The sequence below is a fragment of the Drosophila sulfurigaster genome, chromosome X (genome assembly GCF_023558435.1).
Source record: "Drosophila sulfurigaster albostrigata strain 15112-1811.04 chromosome X, ASM2355843v2, whole genome shotgun sequence".
Classification (NCBI taxonomy): domain Eukaryota; kingdom Metazoa; phylum Arthropoda; class Insecta; order Diptera; family Drosophilidae; genus Drosophila; species Drosophila sulfurigaster.
In genome coordinates, this window is record NC_084885.1 from 3,521,269 (window position 1) to 3,545,629 (window position 24,361).

Sequence of the window (24,361 nt, forward strand, 5' to 3'; positions counted from 1 at the left end):
GTGCTGGAAAATGTTAATAAAAAGCAAAAAAAAACAATTTTATAGAAAAGTTTTAAAAACTAAAATTATATGTATATAAAATATTATGTTTGTCACTAAGTCACTAACAGTTTTATGTAAGAGATTTTAGTGGATTTCTGTTAAGCGGAGGAGTCGCTGGTTAATTAGATTTTTCTGCTAATGCTACAAGCGGCCCCACTGAAAATTAAAAAGTCCAGATTGTACATAGCTCATGCATATACGTTTTTTAAAGTTACATACACTTTAGATATTGCTGATTAAAATTAAAATTGAATGAATTCCAACTTACTACACTGAAAGAGAAGCCTTGGTTATAACTACTCTATATAAAAATAAAGAACAACAGAGACAAAGCACGAATTCAAATAGTGGCGGCTTCTTGTAACATTTTAGTATATTTTTAAGCAGCTCGTAAACGTCGCATCATGCAGTATATTCTTGAAAGAAAAATGGTAAATTGATGTAATCGACGGTGCGGTCACGTTGCTCAGTTTATAAATTCAGCAAACATTGAAAACTTGAACGCCAAAGCGAAATACTTAATCAAAGATTGCGAATGATATTGTTTTTTGTTTTTGTTTTTTATCGGTAGCCATAAGTTCAGCTACTACATGTATCAAGTGTATTAAATCAAAAGCAATTGGCTGATGTGCAATTGTGAAAAATACGAGGAAAAAGTAACACAACAACTTACACTCCAATAAGAAAATAATAGCCACCAGTGTGTATATGTATGCATGTATATGAGCTTGTGTTCGTTTGTGTGTGTGCGGCCAATCTGAAGAAGTGACGTTTACAACAAAAAAATAATCAAAATCGGTTCAAATTTTAAGTGAAATTTATTTAAAAAAAAATACACCTTGTCGTCTTACAACAATTTCATGGCAGTTGGATGTACATTTGATTAAAAAACCGACGACGTCGCGTTCGCTCGTCGTTCGTCTTGTCTGCCAATTTCGCCATCTTCGTTTAGAACACCAATAAGAAGAAGAAGAAGCAGATATAACGGTGAGTGCTGAAGCAGGTGTGTTTACTATTTACATATATATGTACATTCTATGTACACACTCACACCCAAAGCCAACCTACTGAAGCCCAAAGTAGTTTCAAATGTACATACATATGTGTGTATGCATGGTGTGTTTGTTAATAAAACGTCATCAAATTGCAAACTCGAAACTTTCTAGTTATACACGTCCAATAGAGTTGTTGCTGTGCTTTGTTATTGTTGTTTTATTTTTTGTGTGTGAATTTTCTCTTTTCGTTCGCTTTTAAACATCAGTTGCATTTGCTGATGTTTTTTTTGCGCGCATTCATCAAATAGTTAACGGCAACAAATGCAAACAGTGGCAGCTTCCCAAATTCCAATTGGAGAAAATTCTGCTGCTACATTTCTTGTATGCCGTTTTTTTTTGCTTTTTTATTTCATGCCCATTTCCTACCACATCAGCTGCTTTGTTGTCTTGTTGTTGTAACCTTGTATCTTTGAATTTAACTCCATCGGCTGCGTCTGCTCTAGCTCTCACTCGCTCTAACTCTCCAATCTCTAGCAGTTTGCTCGCTCGTTCGCTCTCGCTCTAGTTGCTCTTGCTCTCCACTCTGTGTGCGCGCAGCGCAGCGATGCCACCTTGCATGGGTGGTATGGTCATAAATGTACATTTGTACGTATGTACATGTATTTACATTCAAATGTACATACTTATGTATGGGTGTATAGTGCATATGTATGTTTGTGAATACGCCTCGCGTGCTTTTTGATATTCTTCTGTGTTTATTTATTTATGTATGTTCATGCTTCGCAGACAGCTTACACACTCATATACATACATATGTATGTATGTGCTTGCAAGTGTATGCATAATTTGTTTAGAAGTTATAGTCTTTCTACCAACTAAATACATATGTACACACTGCTCTCTTTCTATGTATTTAGTGTGTGTGAATAGTTGATCTATGTTGTATTTGTTGTTGTCAAGTTATCTGCACAAGTGTTTCGAGCTGTTTTGCATATTATTATTGTACATAGATAATAATAACAACAAATTATGTAGGTGTGTTTTTTTTTGTCTACATTTTATTATAATTTTTATTGTTTTTAGTTGCTGTTGAAGCATTTTGACCTTCTCGAAAAGCCGCGAAAATATGTACATACATATGTATGTTAAAAAAAAAATAGAAGCGATTTGCACTTGAGAAATGAGCCACGTCTCTGTGTACGTGTGTGCGTGAATGTGTGTGGGATAAACAACAGCAACATGGGCAACAATAAAGTAACACAACAATAAGCATTTGCTAATGTTGAGACGAAAAGTGGCAACGGCATCATGAAAACAAAAACAAAAACAAATTAGACATAATGACATACAAACATAAATGCATACATACATGTGTATACAGGTGTCTGCAAATATACTCACACACACGCACACACGTGCATAATTGCCTTCTCCTCCTGTTCGTTGCAAAAAAAAAGACGTTGAAACGTTATGTAAAATGAGCAACAGCACAAAAACATCACAAAACAATAGCCGCCAGTTGCGCTAAAAGCTCCACTTGCCGCCTTCCCACTCTCTACCACCTTCCCTCTACCCTTCACTCTGCCTGTCTTTGTCTCTCTCTCTCTCCCTCTTTATCTCGCTTGCGCTGTGCCGCGTTACCAATTGTAGTTGGTGTTGTTATTGTTGCCAATCACTTCCAAATTGTTGTTTATTGTTGTTGACTTCTTGCAACGTTTGCAATGCATGTCAGACACATACAGACAAACATAACTATATAGCGATGTACATACATAAATGCGGATGTATGTATGTATGTACATAAAGTACGTGCCGGCATTTTAAAGCTGGCATTTTGATGAATTGCATTTTTTCGAACAATTTTCAGCTTTTTTGTGCGTTTTGACGTTTTATTTGCTGGAGTTGGAGTTGTTTGTGTTGTTGTTGTTGTTGTCGTTGTTGTTGTCGTTGTTGTTGTTGTTGTTTTCGCCGTTGCCGTAACAGCGTTACAATTTTTCGGCCTCATTTTGATATGATCAATTTCATTAGCCTCTCTTGTTGCTGTTACATTTTGCTCTCTTTCAAACGATGCTGATGTCGCAATGTTGAACAGTGAAAGAGTGAGCGAGAGAGGGAAACAGTGAGCAGAAAGGGGCCAACAAAGAGTGGGCGAGTGAAGGGAAGAGAGACAAGGGCGTCTACAGACGTGTTTGAAATAATAAGAACACCATTTATCATCAATACATACATATATGAGAACTTAATTGGTTCAAAACAATTGCTAGATTGAACAGTTTATAACAACTTTTTATCACATACAGCTGCGAAAGGCAAAAATCACAAAACTGTGCCACTTTTGCAATAAAATAAAATCGATCTTTTGTCGCAAATTGATCATAAATTTATTTGTCATATATGCTTCAAAAATCGCTCAATGCGATAGACGTAGTTTTGCTTTAGAATATTTTGTTGATGTTAATGAAAAGGCCTAAAAAAAGTCTCATCAGAAATAATTGCACAACTATTTTTTTTTTAAATATGAAAAAACTAAATAAAAATTCTGATGGCCTTGCGGCTAGTTCATTTTCTATTGTTATCAGTTATAATATTAATGAAATACATTTTTTATAGTTTATACTTTAAAATAGATCAGAATGGACTAAAAAGTTTATATCCCATTTGGTCTACGTTTTATTGGCGGACGTGTTTGTAATACTTAAGTTGTCTCGTAAAATATTTGCAATAGTCATTATATGAATACGGTAATAACAATTAGTCTGCTTATTAGTATTTAGTATTGATGCAGTATTATTTGCATCCAGTAAAGTTTGAAATCTTGTCGTAAACATAATTTTGATGGTCAAAATCGAAATTTCTAATGCCCACAAGATTTAATGTTTGGAAACGGTTCTCATTATTTTGAACTTCACTGTACTCGACTCTCTAACAGCTGTGTGGCGTATTTCCAAATGGTTATCGCTCTTGTTTGTTTGCTTGCAGTTTACAGTTTGCAGGTTGCTGTTGTTCTAGTTGTTTGTGTTCATGTAATAGCAGAAAAGTCCAGGGCGTCGCTTTATTTATTGTCCATTGATCGCAATACCCGCCCCCATTCATACATAAAGATACAGATACAGATGCAGATGCATTCTGTTTGTTCCATTAACTTGGATGCATCTGCACTTGAAGCGATAAAATGAAAAGCATGATGATGATTGTATTCAAATAGAACTAAAACAGCGCGTGCTTTTGTCTTTGATTGACAATTAAAACGCGCGCTGCAATCGCTTTGCTGCCAGCTCGTCGCTATCTACTTCCACTTGTACACACTTTCATACACAACTATGTATGTATATAAACCTATCTATATATGCATATGTATATGTATGTACACTTCCCCATTCTGTGGTGGCCGATACGTAAACTCATTAGCAGATACCATTAAGTTCCAGATACTTTTGTAGCTCGTCAATTACCTTATTTTTCAATTGCTTTTCTGCATTTTCTCTTTGACGTCTGGCACGTGATCATTCCCTCTCTCTTTGTATATAGTATATAGTATATAGTATATAGTATATAGTATATAGTATATAGAATATAGTATATAGAATATAGAATATAGTATATATAGAATATAGAATATAGTATATCTCAGTAATAACTTTATATCTCAAATGATAGCTAAAGTTACCATTGACAAACAAGTTATATAGTATTTGATATATAGTTTATAGTATATATTATCTAGTGAACTATACTATATAGTATATTGTTCTCGCATCGACAAAACATATACTAAAAAACAGTATATAGTATATTCAATATTGAATACAGTATATAGTATATATCTCAGTATATCCTTCATGTCTCAAATGACAGCTACCAAATGACAGCTTACCAGCGACAAACAAGTTGACCAAGTTTCGGTATATAGTATTTGATATATAGTTTATAGTATATATTATTTAGTTTACTATTACTATTTACTATACTATATAGTATATTGTTCTCGCATCTACAGAACATATACTAAAAAACAGTATATAGTATATTCTATATTGAATACAGTATATTGTATGTATCTCAGTATATCCTTCATGTCTCAAATGACAGCTACAGTTACCAGCGACAAACAACTTGACCAAGTTTCGGTATATAATATTTGATATACATTATCTTGTTTACTATTACTATTTATTATACTATTTAGTATATTGTTCTCGCATCGACAGAACATATACTAAAAACTGTATATAGTATATTCTATATTGAGTACAGTATATAGTATATATCTCAGTATATCCTTCATGTCTCAAATGACAGCTACAGTTACCAGCGACAAACAAGTTGACCAAGTTTCGGGGCTTGGTCAAGAACAAAGAGAGCGTGCGAGTGAGCGAGGGAAGTAAATGAAATTAGGTATGTTAATATGAGCTGACCAACTCAAGTCAAGTGTGGGCATGGGCATGGGCATTTAGGGCGTGGCAAAACGCACGTGACGAGCTGGAAAGCTGACGTCGTTACCACTTTAGCCACCGCTCCATAAGTTCGTTTTTAATTAGGTTAAAATAATATCCGTGCTCTTAACGCATATGACGCCCTTTAAACTTGAGGGGAATATTAAAAATAGATTTGCATTTCGCACGTTTTTGTTAACCACAGAGAGCTTTGACATTTCATTGCACCACAGTAACAATAAAAAGAGTAATTCAACAACGACAACAATTCAGTTGGAAATGAAAACGAGTATTGTAAGTATTCGATTATCAGAACAAATAAAGCGAATGAAATTGACAAAATAAATACAACAAAATAATATGCTGAAAAGCAAATTAAACAACCTGATACTAAAAACCATCGCATGGCGAATGCATTATTCATCTCAACTTTCAAAAAAATGTCAAACGCAAGCGCGGCGTTTTAAACTAGCAGATATCCTCTAATTGAAGCAAATCATCATTTTCATAGATGTATAACTATATATATGACCGACTGACTGACTTATCACAATAAAATAATGTATATTTATTTTCATTTTAACCGCAAAACTAGCATGAGAAATGCTGGCAATTCCGTAAAGATTGTCTGTAAAAATAGAAACAAATATACCCAGTCTGCAATTGCAGGGTATCGCCGAGAGCGCCCACAGATAAAGAAAAAAAAAGCGGCAGCTAAACAAAAGTTAAAGCTTCAGTCACCGTCAACGTCGCTGTTGCTGTTGCTGTCGCTGTCGCCAGCAGGTTTCTGACTAATTCCCACACAATCTGCCTGCAGATTCAACTGGGTGACGATGGTGAAAGAATGGAATGGAAATGTTGAAAGAGCTATGTATGTATGTACATGTATGCGGAGGGGCAGGGGCAGGCCGACATTTTTAGATGGGAAACTGGCAGCCGCCGAATGAAATGCAATTTGTAGGCACACATATTTCAACGTTTATTAAACAATATATTAGCTGGCCAATACAAATGTGCAACTCTATAATCGCATTTCTATTTTTATGTCTTTACAAATTTAGTCGAATGTGTGCACGTGTGTGTGTGTGTGTGTGTGTGCGTGTGCGTGTGTGTGTGACTAACTCGAGTGGCTACTTGAAACCGCATCCGAAATGAATTCAAGTCGTGTTAGCTGGTTTTATATTTATTTTGTTTCCTTCGTTTTTTTTCTTTGCTTCATTCTTGGCTGCTGCCGTTAAGTTTTGGGGCCAGCCAGACACACACATGTGTGCTGTGTATGTTGATGTATGTATAATTTATGAATGAATCAGACTGGAAATAAGTGTGCCTACACACTACTCACATACACACACATACACACATACATATGTATATGTGAATATATAGACAGCTGACTCGCGCGCTCATCAAGTATAAAGCACACTTTAAAAACTCATTTCAAATGTGGCATCTTGAAAGAAAACTAACTATACACTGTGTTGCCCAGATCCCACTTGCCACTTGCCACTTGCTACTTGCAGCATGTTAATTATTACCTACATCGTGATGGTCCCATTAATTAACAATTATTGTACATACATATGTACGTACACAGAAGCTCATGCATCTGTGAGTTGTCGTCGTGTTCGCCCCCGCTCGACGGCGTATACGTATTATTATATTTTGGCCTAGCCTAAAAGTATGCTACACTTTTTGCTCAACTTATCAAATGGTGCACAGTGGCGTCCATAATAAGTGTACTACATAGTGCAGTTGCTCTAAAAAGAAGTTAACATATAATAAATAATTGCTCTCGATAGGGATTACACTGGCGTCTGCAATAAGTGTACAACATTTGGATTTGGGATTTTCTCTCCAACACAAGTTTGGTTAATTATTTTAACAATTTTGAAAGTCAACCTTAAATACATGTTTGCAAAACTTAGCAATATTGTTGTTGTCTTGTGGTTTTTAGCTGGATTTCAACTGGATTTTAATTTGAAGTAAGTCACCAAGTTGAGCAACTTTCATTTGTCAGTTCGTTTCTTAGTGTGATATTCGAAAAAAAGATTCCAAATTGCTCAGCAGATTAGCATTGCAGTTGAGCCGTCGCCGTCGTCATTTGCCATAAATCCCGAAAATTGTTGTTTATCAGATGCGAACGCAAATTGTTGCTAACTAAATGTGAAAAGAGTGAAGCCATTAAGAGCACTCGACCATTGGCCCCAGTGTCGAGCTCTGGGCACTGATATCTCTTCAAAATTTTCGAATGGCATTCAATAATGTGTTTGCACAATATGTGGACACAGGTAGAACACACACAATGAGTATATACTTACCGTTCATACATTTGGACATTTGTAATGATAATAAAGATAGGGCTGCAGTGGATTTTGGCAGCAAATCCCATTGTGAGCTTTATGAGCTCCAATCTGCGCCATATAAACACCAATCTAATCGACAACAAAACAAAAAAATAGAATTGCAGCTGATGGATGACAGGAGAGCTGACTTAAGTGCGGGTATTATTAAATAACCAACAGTTATGTGGTATCAAAATATATAATTCGGGTTTGCCTTGAAGGCCTGTTAATTGCCCCAGCCTATTTATTTGTAATGCGCCAGATTTGATTCGATTAATAAATAATAAAAAAAAAACGGAATAACTCAATTTATTTTTCAACCAACTCTTTAATTGTGTGGATGAAAGCGATATTGTTTATCAGCTGAAATTATATACAATTTATAGTTTATCGATCTTTACATTTATTAAGAGTCTTGAACAAAATTAATACTTTTATCGACATTTCTTAGTTGTTTAACACGAAGTTTAGGCTATTAGGACAGTTGCTTAACATTAAATGTTGTTTGATCACTGTTATTGCTCAAGCTGTTAATTAATTAACATTTGCTTAACATAGTTGACAACTGTTAACGTTATGTAACGCGTTACTTTATTTTTCTGCTATATCTTTGCTTAGCAAATAATTAACAGTTGGCTATCGATCTTCACCTTTATTATTGATAGTCTTGAGCAAAATTAATACTTTTATCGACATTTTTAGTTGTTCAACATAAAGTGTTAAATTGTTGAAGCTTAGTCTATTAGGACAGTTGCTTAACATTAAATGTTGTTTGATCACTCTTATTGCTCAGGCTGTTAATTAATTAACATTTGCTTAACATAGTTGGCAACTGTTAACGTTGTGTAACGCTTTATTTTATTTTTGGGTTATATTTTTGCTTTAAAAATAATTAACAGTTGGCGCTTCGATAAAAGTAGTAGATAAAAAAAAAGGAAAAAAAATTAAATACAGTCTTAATCGATTAGTCAAGTGCATTATCGAGCTACACACATTCACACACACATACATACTCACACTCACACATTGATAGGTGAAAAGAAACGTAGGAAAAAAAAAAGAAATGAACTCATTGCCCCGTTGTGGTCATTACATTGATCAGTCCCGGAAATACTTCAGCCTGTATGGGTCCGTAGTCCACACGCTCGCCATCGATGGTCAGAATACCGTTGTTGCCACTCGGCTCAATGCGAAATGCTGTCACGGGGACGACAAGTATGTGCGGATCCTCCGGCTCGGGCAGATGGCTGCCATTGTGCATGCTGAGCAGAAAATTGAGCAACTGCGATCGACCGACGCCCGCCCGAATGATCACCAGATAGATGAGGCCATCGTTCAACTTGGAGTCGGGGGCAAAGAAGCAATCGGATGCCAGGTGCGTTGTGTACGCGGCATGCACCATCACATAGTCGCCCTCCTCACAGATCCAGCCCTGTTCCGCCGGCAAAGGGAGCTGCAGAGCGGGCATCGTGCCTGTCGGCACCAGCTGCATGAACTCGGCATTCGCGGCCTCGATCTTCTGGGCGACACTCAGGCGGCTGCGATTGGAGCGTGTGCTGTTGCCACCCATCGAATAGTAGGCGGTGCGACGCGACACCGCCGAGTGCCAACTGTCGGCGTTTTGCCGATAAATCGACCGATCGGTCATCGACAATGCATCCGCAAATTGATCTTGATCCTGATCATTGTCATCGTCACGCAGCTGCACATCGTCGAACTCATCTGGCAGATCCTTGAACTCGCTGATGGGACGATGTGATGCTGGAACGGGCAGCGATCGACGGGCCAGCGATCGATTTGTGCTACGGCTCAATCGCAATTCGGCTTCCGCTTGCGCTTGCGCTTGCGAGGGGCGAGGTGAAGGCACTTTTTCGGGAGCGGTTGCTGCTGCTGTCTCCTTTTGCTCCTTTTGCGGCAAGTAGAACAACTTGCCGCGATAGGTGCGCAACGTGATCAGACGCTTGATCGCCCAGAGCGTGAAGCGTTGGGCGCCAATCGAACGCAGACGCTCGCTTTCGATATCAATGTCAGCGATCAGACCCCAGCCGATCGATAGGAACGAATACATCACAAAGTGCTTGTCACGGTGACTCAACTCGACGCGCACCACATCCATCGGCGTGGCACGTCCCGCCACACAGATGAGTGTGGCATGCAGTATGGGCTTCGGATCGTACGGTTCGTTGCAGTGATGCGCAATGCTCTTGGCCAGACCATTGCCCGATCCGCAGGGTATGATGCCCAGCGATAGTTCCCGGCACGCGCGTCGCCAATCCATGCGCTCCATCAGCCCATTCAGCACCTCATAGAAGAGGCCATCGCCCGAGGCAACCACAATGCCCGCATAACGCTCGAGGAGATCCTTGCGGGAGCGCACAAACTCCAGAGCGTACTGCGGATGCGTTGTGATCTGCAGATCGTATTGGGCCTCCGCTTCGCGCAACAGTGGCGCCACCTGCTTTTGGAACAACTCCCGACCCTTGCCCGATCCGGACTTGGGATTGAGCAGTATCAGCAGCTTCTTGCCCTCGGTCGAGGTGCCGCTGCGCTGTTTATACTCCCTGATTGTGCGATGCCAGCGCTGCGCTGTGGCCAGATTCTCGGCGTAGACATCGCTGGAGCGAAAGCGTAGAATGCGCAGCGTTTGCACGCGTCGCAGCGGCTTCTCCTTCTTCAGATACGCATAGATATAGAGATAGGCGCTCTTGTCGCCACTCGCCGTCTGTTTTCGGTTCGACTTTTTACTCGGAGGCGATTGATCCTCCGGTAGCTCGACATCGTCCTCTTGTATCTGCTTGCTGGGATTCTTGCAGGAGTTGAGACCGCCGCGTGCGCGCTTCTTGAGACGCGGTCCGCAGCTGGATCCGATGATGTCCTCGATCCTTATCAGCTGCTCGTTGATGTGATCCTGTTGTGTGGTCTCGCGACGCAAGTAGACGCCATCGATGCACAGTTTCACCTGGATTTTAATGTTTTGTTTCCGTCTGCGATTCTCCACAAAGAAGATTTCACTCAGTTCATCTTCTTCTCTCTCGCTGGGTGGCGTCGCAGTTCCCGTTTCCGTTTCCGTTGGCGTTGGCGGTGTGGCGGGTGCTTCAAATGTTTCCTGTTGTAGCAGCTGCTGCTGCTGTGTTGCAGTTGTTGCTGGAGTTGCCGCTGCCTTGGCTGTCATCGTGTTTTGCAAATAACTGCTGCGTGTTTTACAACCCGCAGCAATTAAGCTTGAACCTGTTGCGATGACACACAAAGCAAAAACCATCAAAAGTCGTTAATAAACACGCTTGCTTTGTTGCCCAAACGGACTGCGAATGCTTCCGAATGATGCTTGTCTTAAAAAAAATACTAAAAGTGGAGTTTTTGTGAGTAATATTTATAGCAGACGGACAAGATTTGAAGTACGAATGTGGATTGTCTTTAAAACAAAAAATATGTATATAAAAATACTAAAAGAGGAGTTTTGCCAGCAATATTTATAGAATACGGACAATATTTGATGTATGAATGTTGTCCTTAAAACTAAAATAAGTATATAAAAATACTAAAAGAGGAGTTTTGCCAGCAATATTTATAGAATACGGACAATAATTGATGTATGAATGTTGTATTTAAAACTAAAATAAGTATATAAAAATACTAAAAGATAGGGTTTGTCAGTAATATTTATAGCAGACGGACACGTTTTGCTGGCCTTTTAGCAAAATACTAAGAGAATACTAAAACTGAAAAAGTAGATTAAGAATACTAAAAGAATACTAAAGAGGAATTTTGTTAGCAACATTTATAGCAGATGGGCAATATTTGAAGTATGAATGCAGATTCACAAGATTTGGACTATCAACATTGATTGTCTTTAAATCTAAAATAAGTATATAAAAAATAGTAAAAGATAAGGTTTGTCAGCAATATTTATAGCAGACGGACACGTTTTGCTGGCCTTTAAACTAAAATAAGCATATACATAATACTAAGAGAATACTAAAACTGAAAAAGTAGATGAAGAATACTAAAGAGAAATTTTGTTAGCAACATTTATAGCAGATGGGCAAGATTTGAAGTATGAATGCTGATTGTCTTTAAACCTAAAATACTAAAAGAGGAATTTTGTCAGAAGTTTAAAATTGAAATAAAAATAAAAAAGAACGGACGGACAAAATATGAAGTATGAATGAAGTCTGTCCTTAAATTTGAAATAAAGATTAATAAAAAGAAGAAGTTTTGTCAGCAATATTTATAGCAGACAGACAAGATTTGAAGTATGAATGTTGCTGATCTTTAAGCTAAAATAAAGATTAAACAAAAATACCAGAAGAGGAGACTTGAAGTATGACAACAAATGCGGCACAGACACCCGGCAGACGAAACGAAACGAAATGAAGAACGCTTATCAGTTGTACTCACTGATCAAGTAGCTGCCTTATTATAGTAAAGTACTACTATATAGTATGTTTGTGTGTGTGTGTGTGTCTGCCACTTGTTGCATTCGCCGCATTAGACAGACGAGCAACAATCGCATGAGCCACAAATGCAAAAGACGCAGACGCATTTAGCCTTGGCTTTTGCTTTGTTTTCGTTTACTTAATTACCTTTAGTTGTTGTTTTTGTTGTTGCTTTGCTTTTTCGCGTGTTTCGCGTATTTCGTTAGTGTTTCGTTTGCTTTTGTTGTTCGTCGCTGTTGTTGTTGCTGTTGTTGTTGTATTTATATTATTATTTGTTGTAGGTTTGCCTTTCTTTTCGTTTTATTAGCTATCCGCTGCGTGTTTCACGCTCCTGTCTGCTCGACTCCACGTATCTCCACGTACTGAGTAAACTAACCTTATTTCATATTGGCTTTTTTGCGATTTGATTTCACACACACACGCCCACACACACATACACTCGCGGCAGGTTTGTTTGTGTTGTGTTTGTTGTTTCGAAATCTAATCAACACGTATCGTAACGTATCGTTGACTGCGTCGATGTTGCTTGTCGCTTCCACCATACACATACCCACTATTAAGCGCTCTCCCTCTCTCTTGGTCTCTCTGTCTTTGTTGCTCTCCTTTTGCATTCAAATTTTTTTCCTTTGTTGCGACGATGTCTAAGCCGACGACGACGACGACGACGACATTGAACCGCATTCGCAAACTGACTTCGACTTTGAATTTGTGCAAATGCATTTTATATGACAAGCGTTCATGCAACGTTTCCCCCTTTTATCTACCTCCTCTCCCCCCCTCAGCTATTTGCCTTTATCATCATCATAATGTTGTTTATTGTTATTATTATTGTTTTCATTTTTTTTTTTTTGTGTGTCTGGTTCTCAGTTTCCACTTGGCTTCATTCACGGAAATGTTTGTCCGGCCGGCAGCAAGCGCTTGATTGATCTAAACACGACAATTTTTGTGTGTTCTGTTCTAGCACAAAAAAAACAACAAAACAAAACAAAAAGCAAAACAAACATCAAAATAAATGCGAAAAGGACTTGATCGACTGCAAGTCTTGCTTTATTACTTCTGCTAATGACTGCAAAAGTATTTAACATTTCTCACAAACTGGTATTTTTATGGGTTAAAAGAAGATGTAATCAGCAGATAATTAAATGTTGGGACAGCTGCAAAAATTAAAGAATGAGCTTGGGAGATATTTTTTTGAAACTTTATTTAATTACATATCATCTGTAGAGTATTGTATACCCTTTGGTTAGTTTTTTAATATAAGGTATGTATTTAGATTTATTTTAAATGTTTGTCGTTACACTCTTAAGGAGTGCGTTCTTTGTATACCCTATTTGCTGGACACAGCAGGGTATCAATCTTATCACTTATCAGCTTTTTCTCCTCTCTCTCTTGATATCAATTTCATTGAGAGTTCAATCGCACAATGATTTTTCTTTTATTTATCACTTCTCTTATCGTTTGTTATGAACTTGCTTTATTTTTCTAAAAATTTCACATTACGTCAAGTAATCGCAGGCTGTTTAGTCATCCATACCCCACCTGAGCATCGAAATGTCTACAGGGTATGAGTATGCCGTTAGTCGTCTCTTCTGCTCTCCTCGCTCTTTGTTCCCTATTGCTGTTAGCCATGCACCCATTCAAGCCCCCTTAACAAGCTACCTTCGTGTGTGTGAGTGACTGCGCGACTGTGTGTTAGTGTGTGTGTGTGTGGGAGGCAACAAGTGTGTAATTGCTTTAAACGATATTACCCATAGACGACATTGCGACATCGGCGAGCGTTGGCGACTTTAGGTCATACGCCTGGCATATCGATCAGTATGTACTTGTTTCACACACACACACACCCCACATACACACACACACACACACTTACACCATAAGATAAGCTGTCGAACTTAACTTTAGTTAACTGCGTGTAAATATCATTCGATATATCTTACTTTTATTTATTTTTGTTTGTCTGTTTGTTTTGTTTGCTGCCCATTTCTCATTTTGATAAGAACGCGCTTATTATTATTTCTTTTTTTTTTTCATTCACTTGGCTTCTTGTGCATTACAATCGCTTCATTGTTTGCTGTCAGCAGACATGCTTCTTTGACACATTGTCTCTCTCCCCCCCCAACACCCTCTCCAACACCTTTTTCCATGTAAATGAAAGTTCTCTGTGTCAGTCTGATTCAGCATAATCCTTCACTTTTGCTTCCACCAGACTGTTGACGCACCTGTCACTGCATTTAGTCACAAGTCATTTATGGACATTTGATATACGCAACATATTTATTAATTTCATCGAGTGTCTTCTGCCTCGTGGGGGGAGACAACATTTTTTTTTTTTTTTTTGTATTTTGTGTTTCTGCGGTGTGCTGTACTTTGAACTATAGAATTGGAATACACCTACTTAGAATGCGAGTACATTTGTGATATAGTAGTTCGATTATTATTATTTATTAAATACGTTTTTGTTTTTGGTTTTTATCAAATTATAGCATAATGATTACGCAAGTCACAATGTGCGGGGGCGTTATTAGGAAGGAAATTTATTATACGTTAAGCTCACAGCTCACGATTATAATTCATTGATGAAGAACAGAATTTAGTACGCAGTAATTGTCTAGATATCTAATGAAATTCAATTAGCCAGTGATATTTTCACTTGATTAACAAATTTCAGCTCTGTAAACCGAACACGTTTCGCAAATAATACAAATTGATTCAAGATTGAGTTCAAGCTTAAGTCAAGTCTCTACATATTATATTATCCAAGCATGACTAACACATTTGTAACATGTGTGTCAAACCACCTTATGGCTATTAAAAGCAGTTCTCTATATTTAATATATGGTATATAAAAACAAACTATAAAAATAATTGCAAATATTTTTGGGAATTTGAAATATTTTAACAATTAGAATTGCTAAGCGAGTTGCTATAACTATTGAAATAGTAATGAGTTTTGTCGAAATGTGAATTTACATTTACAAATTTACAACAATTTATTATACATCGGAAACAATTGTGTTAATATTTTGGTGTAGTTACATACTGTTTAAAAAATAAGTTAAGTTATTGTTTGAGGAATTGGTGGGACTTGATTTTTGATCAAAAATGAGGCTTATTGAAATTCGAATTTGGAAGATGTAAATTAGTATAACAAATATGAAATAATTGTAAATTTAGCTGTGAAATTTAGAAATTCCATAAATGCAATATTCAAACAAGACAAAAAAGACAACAAATGAAAATCCGAGTATAAAATATGACAAAATTCTCAAGAAAAATACTAAATCATACCAAATGCTGTATTTGGTATAAAAATATACTATTAAATTCAAAATGTCCCATCGATTATAAAATATGTCAATATTGTCAACCAAATTAACTAATCCGACTTCAGCAGCCGTTTTTTTTGTCACATAAAACCATTTCTGACATAACTTATACAATTTTTCCCTGATCGCAGTCATGAACACTGAAGTTATAATCGTGAAATCTTTAATAATACACTTCTGAAAAGTTTTTTCAGTTTATAGAATTGTAAAATTAATAATTGAAAAGTAAATATAAATGAGGCTTGCCGAAGATCTAATTTGCAATAAAAATGTATAAGAAATTTCACATTATATTAAACTAGTTTGTATCTATATATATATATAATTTATACAAAAGAAGTTTAGTTATTAATTGCAGCTCAATATTTATAGAGAAAAGAGGCATGTGAATATGAAGAATCATCAAATCACTGAATCACTAAAGAAGTAAGCAAACAAAGCGAATGCAATTAGTTTATCGAATTGTTTAATAAATTGCATTCAGTTTTGATTGCGTTAGCTTACTTTAACTGACATCAATCGATTGTCGTTAGCTCTTGCAGTTGTCCTTAGAGGGGCTTCCATTGGCATTTATCGATTCTTATTGGTGTCAGCTGAACATGAAAATAATGTTGTTTACTTTGGCAGTTCCCTTGGCGATTCCCTGACCATCAAAATTGACAATGCGGTCAGGGACAGTTTTGTGACAACGCCCCGTTGCCTGCCGTCCGCCCTCACTCGATGCATACCAATGTGGACCATTCCGATGTACTGGGTATCTATCGGATTGATGTATCTGATGGATACTTGGCGTATATGTAGACAGTTGTTAATAGTTAAATGCGACGCGATGCGAGGCGAGGCGAAGCGAGGCGACGTAAAAGCCCAGACGGGTTTTCTGTCTCTGCTTTTTTGTTATTGTATTCTTTTATTTTATTCATTTTGTATTTGCTTTGTTGTTGTTGTCATTTTTGTTTTGTTTTGATCCATTTCTTTTTGGGTCGCACGACTCAAAACAACACACACACACAAAATACACAAGTTAAACTTTAACTCTTATTCTTTGTCTTATTCACTCGCACTCACGCACTCATATTCACATTGATACATTCACTCTCACATTCACTCTGTTTGCATGGATTGTATAGACATACATATTCATGCTGCTCAGTTTGAGTTTATCAAGCCATAAGCAGATAGGGAAATGTATAATTCAGTTCAATTTGACGTCTGTCAGTCTGGTGTTTCGATAAGTGCGCTTAACTTGTCAATTTCCACTATTCTACTACTATACGTACATCTCACTCTACATACATTGTACATACATTCTTATACATACATAATTACATACAAGTGTATGGTTGTATGAAAGACCCCATTAATTTTGATCGACTTGAATTGTTATCAATAAATGCCAAGTGCCAATGTGTTTTGCTTGAACTGCTTACAGAGCGCAAAGTGCTGCGACGAGGAGCTGAGCTGAGCTTAGCTATGCATCATCCACGGAGCTATCGTTGAGATCACCCCAAAGGGATAACAGTCAGCAGCAGTCAGCGCAGCATCACAGCATTGAATCACAGCCACAGCGATCACAGCGACAACCGAGTGCAAGCAGCAACAACGAGTAGCGAGAAGCACAAAGAGCAAAAGAGCAAGTAACGAGTAGCGAGTAACGATTAACGAGTAATCAACAGCGTGCAACCAGTAACGAGTAACGAGTAAAGAAGAACAGAGCAGCCCGCCAAAAGGCATATTGGTTGGTTGAGGTGACGTGTCAGCATCAGAAAATGACACTGACCACAACCACAACACCCCCGGATAGCAGTAAGAAAATGGATGTGAAGGTCCTAAGCGGTGAAGAGAATCTACCCACATCAGAGATGGATCTGCTGGCCAAACTGGAGGCTGCCAACAAGCTGATCGAGAGCGATGCCAAGAGCCTCAACTCGCTGCACTCCACGCACAGTCGCAAAAATTCCGACACGAGCCAAATTAGTCTAACATCAAGTGAGTAGGCTTTCCTTTCATTTGGTTTGTATGTTTGTGTGCTTATTTAGTATGCCAATCATGCACTACTCACCTGTTGTGTATTCACTTTTATCAAAATTAGGCGGCAACTCGGTGGCCGAGGAGGACATCTGGACGACCTGGGCATCCATATTGAATGACTGGGAAGGCGCCTTGAAGCGCAAAAATCCATGTGTACGTGAATTGGTGCGTCGCGGCATCCCGCATCACTTTCGGGCGATCGTGTGGCAGCAGCTGAGTGGCGCCGCCGAAGCCGATAAGAAACAGTATGCGGAATACATTAAGGCGACGTCCGCTTGCGAGAAAGTGATCAGACGCGACATAGCACGCACCTATCCGGAGGTGGATTTCTTCAAGGAGAAGGACGGCCCCGGCCAGGAGGCGTTGTTCAATGTGATCAAAGCGTATTCGTTGCACGACCGTGAGGTTGGCTATTGCCAGGGATCGGGCTTCATTGTCGGTCTGCTGCTGATGCAGATGCCCGAGGAGGAGGCGTTCGCCGTGCTGGTGCAGATCATGCAACAGCATCGCATGCGTCACATGTTCAAGCCATCGATGTCGGAGCTGGGACTGTGCATGTATCAGCTGGAGAATCTGGTGCAGGAGCAGATACCCGATATGCATATACATTTCCAGCAGCAGGGCTTCCAGACCACCATGTATGCGTCCAGCTGGTTCCTCACCCTATACACGACCACGCTAAATGTGAACCTCAGCTGCCGCATCATGGACGTCTTCCTCAGCGAGGGCATGGAGTTCATTTTCAAGGTGGCGCTCGCGTTGCTGCTGACGGGCAAGGAGTCGCTGTTGTGTCTGGACATGGAGGCGATGCTCAAGTTCTTTCAAAAAGAGTTGCCCGGCCGTGTCGAAGCGGATCCGGAGGGTTTCTTCAATCTCGCCTATTCGCTCAAGATCAACACGAAGCGCATGAAGAAAATGGAGAAAGAGTACCAAGACTTGAAGAAAAAGGAACAGGAGGAGATGGTCGAGCTGCGGCGATTGCGACGCGAGAATTGTCTCCTGAAGCAGCGCAACGAGCTGCTCGAGGCCGAGAGCGCTGAGCTGGCGGATCGTTTGGTCCGTGGCCAAGTCTCGCGTGCCGAGGAAGAGGAAACCAGGTGCGTTCGATAGTACACTTCATTTCAATTTTGTAAATTGTAACTCGAATTTTCCTCGCTTGGTTGACAGCTATGCGATTCAAACGGAGCTTATGCAGCTGCGACGTTCCTATCTGGAGGTGTCGCATCAGCTGGAGAATGCCAACGAGGAAGTGCGTGGTCTCAGTCTGCGGCTGCAGGAGAATGTAAGTAATCTCTCGCATTCGCTCTCTCTCTCGAGATCCCTTCTGTTGTTTTGTGACTAAAGTGTGAGGAGAAATTATGACGACATCGAGAAAGTTACGTTGTTAATCATTATCTGTCTTTCTTTCTATTCTGTTTCTGTTTCTTATGGTTATGGTGCTTTAACACACAAATATTTACACAAATCTATACAAATTCAAATGATAAATGCAAAAAAAACACTATGAAATACAATATATAATTTGCGCAACGCATCGCAGAACGTTTCAATCGATAGCGTAAGTATTGCAAGGCTCTACGACAAAACAAAAAAAAAATACAAATTATTGTACATAGTTATACTACATATATACTTTTAGTTATGTGCATTGTTGTTGTTGTACATCGCGAGGTCTATAATCTAGACGACGACGACGTATACAGTTATTTTGCATGTTTTGTTATCGTTGCCCCATTGCTGTCCATACGACATACGACATACCATGCCGAAGTACATTAGAGATATTGTTGACTACTATTAACCCGTACATGTGCGTGCTTTTTAATAATTATAATAATACCATTCTCTCTATTTAACTACTTGTACTACTATGCATTTAATTAGTCAGTAAGCGAACTATCGCTACTATCGATAACTTTACTAACAAACACATTTCAACAATACTAACTAGTTTTTACTCGCTGATTTAAAAAAGTAAATTGAAATATTATTTGAAATCTGAATACGACGGACGAGCATGTTGTCCTCATCAAGTTCTGCAAGCGTATACTCAAATATTAGAAGTTAATAACTATCGATAAATATCGATAGACATTTGCATGCAAAGCTCCATTCACAAAAGCAACTGCAACATTTTAATATGACCTGCTTTCGTCCTCGCATTTAGAACAACTCGCGACAGTCATCCATCGATGAGCTGTGCATGAAGGAGGAGGCGTTGAAGCAGCGCGACGAGATGGTCTCCTGTCTGCTGGAGGAGCTGGTCAAGGTGCGACAAGGCTCCGCCGAGAGCGAGGATCAGATACGCAATCTGAAGGCCAAGGTCGAGGAGCTGGAGGAGGATAAGAAGACGCTGCGCGAGACCACGCCCGACAATTCGGTGGCCCATCTGCAGGACGAGCTGATTGCCAGCAAATTGCGCGAAGCCGAAGCCTCGCTATCGCTCAAGGATCTCAAGCAGCGCGTGCAGGAGCTGAGCACACAGTGGCAGCGTCAATTGGCCGAGAATCAGCGCAATGAGCACACCGCTGCCTCGGTGGATTCCACGCCCAAGAAACTCTTGACGAATTTCTTCGACAACTCGAAGAGCACCGAGCACACGCAAAAGCTGGAGGAGGAGCTGATGACGACGCGCATACGTGAGATGGAAACGCTCACCGAGCTGAAGGAGCTGCGACTCAAGGTGATGGAGCTAGAGACACAGGTGCAAGTGTCCACGAATCAGCTGCGTCGCCAGGACGAGGAGCACAAGAAGCTCAAGGAGGAGCTCGAGCTGGCCGTCACCCGGGAAAAGGAGTTGGCCAACAAGGCGCGTGAACAGCAACACAGGTTTGTCGTCTGCAAATGCTAATTAATCGAGAGCAACTAAATTTTAAATGATTTCGGCAGATACTCGGATCTGGAATCTCGCATGAAGGATGAGCTGATGAATGTGAAAATCAAGTTCACCGAACAGAGTCAAACGGTTGCCGAACTCAAGCAGGAGATATCGCGACTGGAGACAAAGGTTTGCCATTACAAATTCAATATAATTGTTGATTGATTGATTACATTCGTGATTTGCAGAACTCGGAAATGCTGGCCGAGGGAGAGCTGCGCGCCAATCTTGATGATTCGGACAAGGTGCGCGACCTGCAGGACAGGTTGGCTGACATGAAGGCGGAGGTTCGTATTGTGCATAGCTGCTGCCAGACTGTTATCCTTACTTCGTTTCTGTTTCGGCTGCTTATTTTTACGGTTACGGGCTTTTACCCAAAAACAAAACAACAAGAAATATATATATATGTATATCATATATGCTGCGCACCCAAAAGAACCAATTACGCTGACCGTGTACATACTTCTAACACCTCTCACATCCACACACATACACTCCTGACTGCAACACACTCCTGCACCCACAACAACAACAACACCAACTACAGCAAAGCGCAATCAAAACGTGGCAATTCGATTGGAAACATGCTAACTGCTTTTCAGCCCGCCCTCTAAAATCAACAAAAACAACAACGCTTACGTGTGGCAGTTGAAAATAACTCGAGAAAGCTTTCCCTCTTTATTTTCCGCTTTATATTTCTTTGTTTTTTTTTTACTTTTTTTGTTGGGTACTTTGTAACTGCTCAAGATATTAATCTCGTTGTTTCTCATTGAATCTCTCTTTCTTCACACCATAAAAATCAAAAAACAAACACGAACAATACAACACACAATATGATAAACGCTGTGTTGGCGCTCTCTCTAGTATCCCACGCCAATAACCAGCCCCGACACTGAACCGTGGAAATGGATAAGCTAAGCTAATCAATCACATAAGCAAAATAACTACAACTAAAAAAAAAGAACAAAAATAATAAGAAGTAAAGAAAACCAACATTTAAAGTAACAGCAAAGCCATCATACAATAACAAAACCAAAGCCAAAAGCAAAAGCATCTCTACCTTAATCCCAGTTAAAACAACAAAAGTCAAAAGTAAATTCAACACACACAAATTAACAACGGCAACCAACAAATACGAAAACAAATTACGACCGCAAGCTAATATCAGGTGTCTATAAATTCATCCCTTACTTCCTCCCTGTCATTTGTTTAGATAGTATTATTGTTTATGCCTTAGTATTTAGCATAGTTCATGGCTAGAGTGTTCCTCTCTCTCTCTCTCTCTGTCTCTTGCTCTCTCTTTCTAGTTGGCTTAACTAAAACAAAAATTGATGTAATGTTAATATGCATGCCTTCTTCCTTCTATAAATACATGAATATTAATTATGCATGTTAACCGAGTTAGTTATTTTACTTAATTTATATTGCATGCCAAACCTTTAAATTTATATATATCTATAAAATTTTGCTGCCCAGTTCAAATTGACGGATCTTCACTGTACTTACTATCATTCATTGTCTTATCAATTTGAAATTTCTCAAATTTACCGCTTGCTTGCCAGCTTTAATTCATTCCATTATAAAGAGCAACTGCTCTGCTATGAGCTAAAGAGCTCTTTACGTTGTTTAACGTAAAATTGTCTTGCTTAGCAAAGACAACAACCATTTTATCAAGTCTACACTCTTCACTTTCATTACTGAATCGCGAAACATTCAAATGAAAACTTTTGTAAGGAAAAATTTGATTACATACAAAAATTTGACACACTTTGATTTAAATGAGCGATTAACAATTAATATATTTATTTTTTAATCTCTGAATCAATGAAGAGTGAAGCTGGGAAATTACAAAACTAATACAATTCATTTTCACCAAATATAATGCTAATGTATGCCTATAAAAATCAGCTTGTTGCTTTAAATTTTTGAAATTTCCATTCATTATTGCCTTATAATTTCAATAATTGTTGCCTTAATTAGAAAGTAGTTTTATTGTTATTAAACACAATTCATTTTCATTTCACATTAAGCTCTTGAAATTCTCACAGTAGTACTAAAGATAGATTCATTTGTATATGTCTAACTCTATATTCGTATTCTCGTAACACTCACATAGCTTTAGCATGCACAACACACGCAAACACTCACACATACACACACACACACACACACTTTCATATACACGTAGTGCACCTTCTACATACAAGTAATATATATACAAATACAAGATACAAGCAAAAATAAAGGTCACTAACCGGACAACATTTCCCCATGCTGCACAGTTGACGGCACTGAAAAGTCGCGGCAAGTTTCCGGCGACAAAGCTGCGCAGCGCGTCCATACAATCCATCGAATCGCAGGAGATTGACTTCAGTGATCTCAATATGGTGCGTCGCGGCAGCACCGAGCTCTCTACATAATATACGGCGCAGCAGGCGATCGAGTCGAGGATGGATCAGAAGCGGAAACATAAACGGAAACAGCAGCAGCATAAGGACACACTCCACAAGCATCCTTTGGAAGAAATGATAACGAATTATATCTACACAATGATACGCATTAACCATAGGCATCGATATCTATATATCTATATAGTATGTTATATACATATGCGTCTATGTATTCTTAGAGGCGTGGATATGTTTTGCTTGTGGGTGAGTTCGAAATGTGCCCGGTCATAAATCGACATAAATCGACAAAAAACAAAACAAAAAAACAGAAGAAAAACACGAAAAGCAAAAAATTAGTTGAAATTCAATTGAAATATTACCTATTTATATAAAAAATATTGATATACATGATTACCTATGTTTTAAACAACAATTACACATTATCATTACAATTATTATGATAATTATAATTACAATTATATTTTAATATTAATATTGTATTTTTTTTTTTGCAAAAAGTCTTTGTATTTATATGTATATCGCTGTTATGTTTAAACAACAACAACATCAACACAAAATTAAGAGCAAATACCACTAATATTTATTTATTGATATGTATAGTTTTTTTTTCTTTCTTGTTTTCTCTCTGTCACATTCATACATATACAATTATTAATTATACTATATAATACACAATAACGATACATATGTATTTTACTTGCAAGTATTGTATCTACATTTAAATGCAAATGATGGATTTTATGTACCCCCAAAAAAATACATTTTTAATGTAAGTTTTAAAATCAAAACAACAAAAAAGAAAAATCAGCAAAGCAAAAGAAAAAAAAACACAAAATAAGTAAAAATATGTGAGTTTTAAAAATATCTTTTTTTGATGTATTTATGTGAAACTCGCAGTCGAAAATGTTTTTTTAATATTGTGTTTAATCTTCAAGCTATGTGGAAAATATATGTAGAACGATATTTGCTGATATTTTGATAACACAAACAAAAAAAAGAAAAGAAAAAGAAACGGAAGAAATATTGTCACACATGTCCGTAACGAATTTGTAACTCCTCATCATGTAGTAAACTAAGTTTTGACATAATATGTGTGTGTATCCTACAGAAAACCTTCTCTAGACCCTAACAAATCGATAAAACAGGTTTAACGATAAAAGCAAAACAAAAACGAAGTGCGAAAATCAAGCGAATACGTTTTTATTATTTTAGTAATGTTCAAAAACATGTAACAAGCGTTGCCAAATTAAATAACAAAACATGAAAAACAAAAAAACAAAAATCACGAAAAACTATTTGAAATAGTTTGCGAACCAGAACCTCGAGACAATGCAATTGATTGCAAAAAACTCCCCTTAACTTAACGATATTGAGATACGATATTCGGTTAATCCCCCATATACATATAATAATTGATATGATATATGATATGATATAACATAGTATGATATTGATATTGATATCTGA

General features: G+C 38.2%; 2 protein-coding genes across 7 annotated transcripts; one reads left to right on the top strand and one right to left on the bottom strand.

Moving 5' to 3' along the window:
* The first annotated feature begins 517 nt into the window (after nt 1–517).
* LOC133847531 (ecotropic viral integration site 5 ortholog) lies at nt 518–23,210 on the top strand. 6 transcript variants are annotated; one of them, XM_062282657.1, is made up of 9 exons: nt 518–1,029; nt 17,007–17,563; nt 17,667–18,702; nt 18,773–18,887; nt 19,146–19,163; nt 19,773–20,434; nt 20,495–20,612; nt 20,672–20,770; nt 22,600–22,620. In XM_062282657.1, the coding sequence occupies exons 2-9, from the start codon at nt 17,344–17,346 to the stop codon at nt 22,603–22,605; spliced, it is 2,274 nt and encodes a 757-aa protein (XP_062138641.1). In that variant the 5' UTR covers nt 518–1,029; nt 17,007–17,343; the 3' UTR covers nt 22,606–22,620. The 6 variants fall into 6 exon arrangements, with proteins under 6 accessions (XP_062138641.1, XP_062138639.1, XP_062138637.1 ...); XM_062282655.1 differs by lacking the exon at nt 22,600–22,620 and adding an exon at nt 21,348–21,472; XM_062282653.1 differs by lacking the exon at nt 22,600–22,620 and adding an exon at nt 22,766–23,210 and having other exon boundaries at nt 519–1,045.
* LOC133847919 (sphingosine kinase 2) lies at nt 8,275–12,735 on the bottom strand. Its single transcript, XM_062283219.1, has 2 exons — nt 12,396–12,735; nt 8,275–11,040 (listed from the first exon to the last, which is right to left on the bottom strand). Exon 2 carries the CDS (start codon nt 10,982–10,984, stop codon nt 8,882–8,884), a length of 2,103 nt encoding a protein of 700 aa, XP_062139203.1. The 5' UTR covers nt 10,985–11,040; nt 12,396–12,735; the 3' UTR covers nt 8,275–8,881.
* Nucleotides 23,211–24,361: the final 1,151 nt, after the last annotated feature.

What these genes read in the sequence shown, in the direction of transcription:
- LOC133847919 (XM_062283219.1), bottom strand. Translation starts at nt 10,984, where the DNA reads ATGACAGCCAAGGCAGCGGCAACTCCAGCAACAACTGCAACACAGCAG.
- LOC133847531 (XM_062282653.1), top strand. Translation starts at nt 17,344, where the DNA reads ATGACACTGACCACAACCACAACACCCCCGGATAGCAGTAAGAAAATG. An exon ending in CCAAATTAGTCTAACATCAA is followed by an intron (nt 17,564 to 17,666) that starts GTGAGTAGGCTT and finishes TATCAAAATTAG; the next exon opens with GCGGCAACTCGGTGGCCGAG. An exon ending in GCCGAGGAAGAGGAAACCAG is followed by an intron (nt 18,703 to 18,772) that starts GTGCGTTCGATA and finishes CTTGGTTGACAG; the next exon opens with CTATGCGATTCAAACGGAGC.